This window comes from Tasmannia lanceolata, unplaced genomic scaffold (genome assembly GCF_043159265.1).
Source record: "Tasmannia lanceolata isolate RefF3 unplaced genomic scaffold, GAP_Taslan_0.1 ptg000006l, whole genome shotgun sequence".
NCBI classification, from domain to species: Eukaryota; Viridiplantae; Streptophyta; class Magnoliopsida; order Canellales; family Winteraceae; genus Tasmannia; species Tasmannia lanceolata.
The window spans coordinates 5,563,175-5,569,174 of NW_027518683.1; the positions used below are offsets into that span (position 1 = coordinate 5,563,175).

General features: G+C 36.0%; 1 protein-coding gene across 1 annotated transcript; it reads left to right on the top strand.

The window, feature by feature from the left end:
* The first annotated feature begins 526 nt into the window (after nt 1-526).
* Nucleotides 527-3,621, top strand: LOC143878266 (two-component response regulator ORR3-like). Its single transcript, XM_077380562.1, has 5 exons — nt 527-990; nt 1,074-1,150; nt 1,250-1,327; nt 1,534-1,604; nt 3,124-3,621. The coding sequence occupies exons 1-5, from the start codon at nt 828-830 to the stop codon at nt 3,362-3,364; spliced, it is 630 nt and encodes a 209-aa protein (XP_077236677.1). The 5' UTR covers nt 527-827; the 3' UTR covers nt 3,365-3,621.
* The last annotated feature ends 2,379 nt before the right edge of the window (nt 3,622-6,000 follow it).

The window sequence follows — 6,000 nt, forward strand, 5'->3', positions numbered from 1 at the left end:
ATACAATTCTTAACTTAGAAAAATGGGTCAATTATCCTCCCAGCTGACTTCTAACTCAAAGTCAGCTCAATCATGAAATCACTACTCAAAAGTCAAACCTACAACGATTGGTCCACTCCTTATCGGTATGATCTATTGAATTCCAAATATTACCATTTTGGGGATATTAGAATCCTGGTTTTAAAATGTCATATAATAATCCCGGTTCCTGCTTACTCTAGCACCTGCACTTTCACCTATCAGGGTTAAGGGGTAAACGAGAATAAAAGATATCCCTGTTCAAATTTTTTAACATACAATCCCAGGATCTATGGACATATTTCGGACCATAGGATCATAAATTATTTCTGATCAGAGGACTAACAAGAAGCCCGTGGAACACCAACTTGAACATGGACTACTCAGTGGGATTTCGTGTCGTATCTTACTTTTGTTGTTTTGAAGAGTAGAGTCCATATGCAAAACATTTGATAATGTCGGTTTCCTTAGCAGTGTTGAATTAGAATTTAGAAGGATAGTTTTGGCCTGGGCACTGAATTTTTCAAACATATTTCCGAGATATCAGATTGAAAACTGGTTGATATGAAAGAGACAAGAGGGGGGAGAGAAAATTCGGTTGGATTTGCGTATCGTCCTAAGGTGGGCCCAGAATATCGTGGAGCTTGAAAAAAGCAGATTTACAAAATAAAGAGAAGATTTAGAGAAAGACCGTATAAAATGAAGGGCATAGATGCTCCTACCCATTGTGAAGAAAACAGAAAAATCGATTAATCTGCTCTTCTTACCCATTTTGAAGAAAACAGAGAAATCGATTAATCTTCTTCTGAATGACTAAACACGGCTTTTTTTCCCGGCGACAGAGGCCAGACATGGTTGAAGACTGCTCTTCTTCTCCGGGCCCACCTCAACAACTCCACGTTCTAGCCGTCGATGATAGTCTCATCGATCGTAAGGTCATCGAACGGTTGTTGAAGATCTCAGCATATAAAGGTGCCCGTCTCATTTTGGCTATTTTGTTTCTCTCTCTTTCAATTTCTTAATCATTATGTTTTTTTTTTTTATCCTTTTTATAGTGACTACGGTTGATAGTGGAACGAGGGCTCTGCAATTCCTTGGTTTGGATGGAGAAAAGGGCTCTGTTGGGTTCGATGTAAGAACAGGATTCGACTTCAAGATGGATTTATTATTATTATTACATGTTATTTGAATTCTCATGGATTTTTTTTTCTGGGTTTTGGGTTATTTTTAGGGTTTGAAGGTGAACATGATTGTTACCGATTATTGTATGCCTGGAATGTCTGGATATGAGCTGCTCAAGAAGATCAAGGTTTGTTTTCTTCTTCTTCTTCTTAAAAAAAAAATAAAAATAAAAATTGAAAGGAGATTGTCTTTTACGTCTAATGTACAGAAATGCCCCTCTTTATTAGGCAAAAATGAACATATAAACGGGTGGAATAGATGCAATCTGTTCAGATTAATTTCGTCATTATCGTAATTTTGGCGGATAGTGAACCTATTTTTATTTGGTAACAGGAATCCTCTGCTTTCAAAGAGATACCGGTTGTGATCATGTCGTCGGAAAACGTGTCGGCTAGAATCGATAGGTAATCGAGTCTTTTTCTTCTTTTCTTATTGATAGTACTGTTTTATGATTATAACATGGTAAAAAAGCGGACACGTATACGAATCATGGTAAAAAATTTCATCGATTGGTAGCTTAAAAATTAAAATTGGTGTGTTAAAACTTAAAAGCAAACTGAATACGATGTTTAGGTCTTGATATTTACACCCACTTCCCATTCAATTGGTTGGGTCCAGGTCGTCATTGGTAGGGGAAGCACGCCTCTCCTCATGATGTATCCTATTCTCTGTTCTGTTGGGAGTTGATATTTACTCCCTCTTTCTTATTGATAGGTGCTGAGTATTTGCCTAATCCTTATTTACTGTTGAAACAACTGTTTTAAAGAAAAAGTTGGAAAAAATATATGAAGAAGGGCTATGCGTGATCAGGGCTGTTGATCTAGTGGGCTCCCAGTAGACGATTCTGGGTGCTGATGATCTACAACTTTAATTAGAAAATTGGCTTGTAGGCTTTTTTCCACTGTTGCCATTTGGAGGACTTGTATTGCGAGTAGCGGGGGAGTATTCTTAGCAATTCTCATTGACACTGTTGTTTGCAATTTTTATTTTTTTTTGTCCCATTTGGGGCCGGAATTGTAATTTTCTAGCAAGCCATAGTAGAGGAAAATTACAACTTATTTCCATGGAAATCTTTGAGAAAAGATGGGTGTGAGAGGTGAGCCCCCCTTGTTTTGTCTTTCTTTCTTAAAGGGGAAAATGTACTGAGCTAAAGCACTGCACTACTTTTATAATTAGTAAAGAAGGAAAGGTGATGAATGAATGATGAATGAAATGAAAGGACATGTATTAGATATTCCGATTTCTGTCATCTGAATCGTGTGCTGTGTCTGCCTCTACTGCTTTCTTTTGGAATCTCAACTATTTCCCTTTCAATTTGGGGATACAGACTTTAGTTTGATAGGTACACCCCTTTTTGTTTTGTTCTGTAGTGAGGACATCCCTATTTTATTGGAAACAAGAAAACAACACCCCCTGTGTCCTTTTTTTTTTATTTATGTAAAAAAAGAGGCCTTTACTGTGCATTTTTAATAGCTGTAAACAAATTTTCATTTATTAGGTTAGGTTTTAAGAATTCTTATAGAGATTATAGGACAATTTACATTTATATGATCTTGAATATGTTGGACCTTGCTAATTGCCACCCAGGTTTTAGATTTTCCAATTAAATATGAGTATGATTCTCTTTCATCTACTTTTTTTTTTATGAATACTTCTGTAAAAAATTTATAGTTACCGCATGTTTTGTGTTTTATCCATCCTAATAGTAAATTCTTTGTACAGAAATAAAACATTAAATTTTGTTTACCTATTAAAAAATCTCAATATATTAATTATCGGATAGCAATTTTGTGAAACAACCAATTACTCCAAAAGCTTAAGCTATTGGAGATGGCGTTATTTAATCTTTTATACTTTAATAATCTCTTAAAGGTATTAAGCTTCTAGATTTGATTAAAATTTACTGTCAATGCATGAAAACAGATGTCTAGAGGAAGGAGCTGAGGAATTTATAATGAAACCGGTAAAGCTATCAGACGTGAAACGTTTGAAAAGTTATATAAAGAGAGGGGGAGAACAGGGAGAGGAAGAGAAAGGAACCCACAAAAGAAAGTTCCTTCCTACATCTTTAGGAGAGGCTGATCGCTCATCATCATCTTCGTCATCATCAGAACCTCTTTTGAGGCGACCCAGAACAGCCCAGGTCGACCAACCTTATATTTGATTTGGAAACAGAGAGGAAATGAGAAGAAAGTTGGGGACAGATTGAGAAAGCATTTGCCTTCTTTCTATTCCATTTTGTTTCATCTTGAATGACATGTACCCAGTGTATGAAAGAAATATGTTTTTTATTCTCTTTTTTTTCTATATTTCGTTGTATTCGATTCCCAGTGCATAGGATTCTTGTTTGTTAGAATTCCATACCATAGAGCAAATACCATTTTAATAAAGTTTTTTTTTTTTTTTTTTTTTGTGTGTGAAGACTGTTTCTCTAGGAACCTTTTAAAAGTAAATCAGAAGTTAGTTTGTGGTTGGTTTCTTTTTTTTTAAGTTGAGAAAATATCAAGTTAAGAGCAACCCAGCTAAAATACTGGCATTAATGTATATTTGAATGGTATTCTTATGTGCACTCCCTTGTTTTGTTAATTACACTCCCTGCTTATTAACCCCTTATTGGTTGTTGGGAGTATATTGGGATTTGTAACATCCTCTAAGCTAACTAGAAATGTACAAAGTAAAGATAGGACTGCCACTATTGAAACAAGGGAGTGTGGAGGCGGAGGGACATATAGCGTGCGGTGGCCACGCCCCCAATGACTTGCAAAATCCCTTTTATCACTACAACAAAAAAAGTGTTTTACGGCTAAAAGGAAGAATGTAGGCCAGTGTTACATTTACCAGTGTATGCGTTGCATAAATTATTTCAAAAAGTTAGTAAGACGCCGCCTCCACCGCCGCGCCCCCCCCCCCCCCCTCCCCCCCCCCCCAAGTTGACTCAATTATAGCCCTATTAATTCAATTATAAACTCCTTTAACCAGAGTTAATAAAGAACTCATCCAATCATGGACTCATCTGAGTCGACTTAATATTAAATGCGTTTAGATGCAGATGCTCTCTTCCTCAGCAAATCAAATCAAAGAAAGGAAAGCAGAGGGATGGAGAAGGGAAAACTTGAGCTCTCGAACTGTTAGGATTAAACTTGTTTTGTTTGAGCATAACATATTAAGCATATATCCAAAATTCGAGTGGATTCCTTGGTATTCGTAATTACTCTCTCTCTCTCTCTCTATCTTAAACTTGTCTTGTTTGAGCATAACATATTAAGCATGTATCCGAAATTCGAGTGGATTCCTTGGTATTCGTAATTACTCACTCTCACTCTCTCTCTCTCTCTCTCTGTTAATGATCACCCAATTAGAAAACTGCTTGATATGAGCAAAATAAGCAAACCTCTCCTTCTCTCGACTAGACAAAAACTGAAAAAACAAACTCAAAAGCGATGTAAGCAAGTTGTGCTTCTTTTAATCAAAAGCTTTTGTGAAAGTGTTAAACTACTCGTAGTTTTTTTACTAAAGTTCAAATTTTTAATTGTGTTGTTCCTTTCGTCTTGGAGTTTACCCTCTTGGCTTTCTCTTAATCATGGTCACTCAAAGATTGTATTAATAAAGAATGAAATCTAAATCAGAGATTCTGTGTACCAAAACTGTACCCGCATTTAGAGATGAGGCACCATGGGGGTATTTGTATGCATGGAAATTTTGTATTGGATTTTTTTCCATGGAAAAAGATTCTTCAAGCATTTTCTAAACTTATTTTTCATATATTTTTCTTTTCAAAATTAAACTTTTTACCTATTTGCAGGGAAAATTTCAAACCTACTGGACCATTGAGTATCTTTTTCTCAATGGAGTATTACTTTTTATGGATTTTATCCGTAGATCCAAACGCCTCCTGTAAGGCCACCACATGGACTTCCTTGTAAATGTATTAAGGGGTTCTTATTGGTATTCTTGAAGAAGAAACACTATTGGAATTAACAAGAGAGATAATATGCTATGCAACAAAAGAATTTTGGAACGTCAATGCACTGTGCAAAACGTGAAGGCAACAGTATCTTGTTAAATCCAATAGTTTCTTTCTTCCAAATTACCAAAGAAAGGTTCACAAGTGGTATCAAAGAACAAACCGGCATTCCAACTTCGATATCCCCTCAAAGCAACTCCAAGAACAAACCGGTATTCCATTCGAACACCTTGCTTTGATACCACTTGTGAACCTTTCTTTGGTATTCTTGATTTTCTTTCACTGTTCTGTGATAGTGTTATTTCACATTATATTTTTTTTTCATAGCAATTCTTCTCCACACTCTTGTTAAATCCAGTAGTTTCTTACTTCCAAATTACCAAAGAAAGGTTCACACTTATATGATGGATGCATACATTTTTACCATGGGAAAATATGAGACGGCAAAAGTAAAGTGAGCCCATTACTTCCATGATCAAAACACCCCTATAATTTTTGTGCAACCCAAAATTGGGATACATCCCCGTTATAGAGAATTGAAAACAACCGTATGGGTAGAAACTTGAAAACAATTGCAAGGACAAGCAACCCAAACCAAAAATTGATTTGTATTGAATAGACAAATAACATTACCCATTTGAAATATTCTTGAAATTCATCCCTTTAAATTCCCAACCTCCCTCTCGAAGAAGCTTCCCAACATTTCTTAGCAGTTGCAGTACTCAAGCAACCCAAACGAAAAATGGCGCAATGGACTTCTACATCAGAGGAATTCTTTAGCATGTATTAGTCCCACCTTCCAAGGAATTCACGGAAAATCCTCTTTTCAAGAAGAA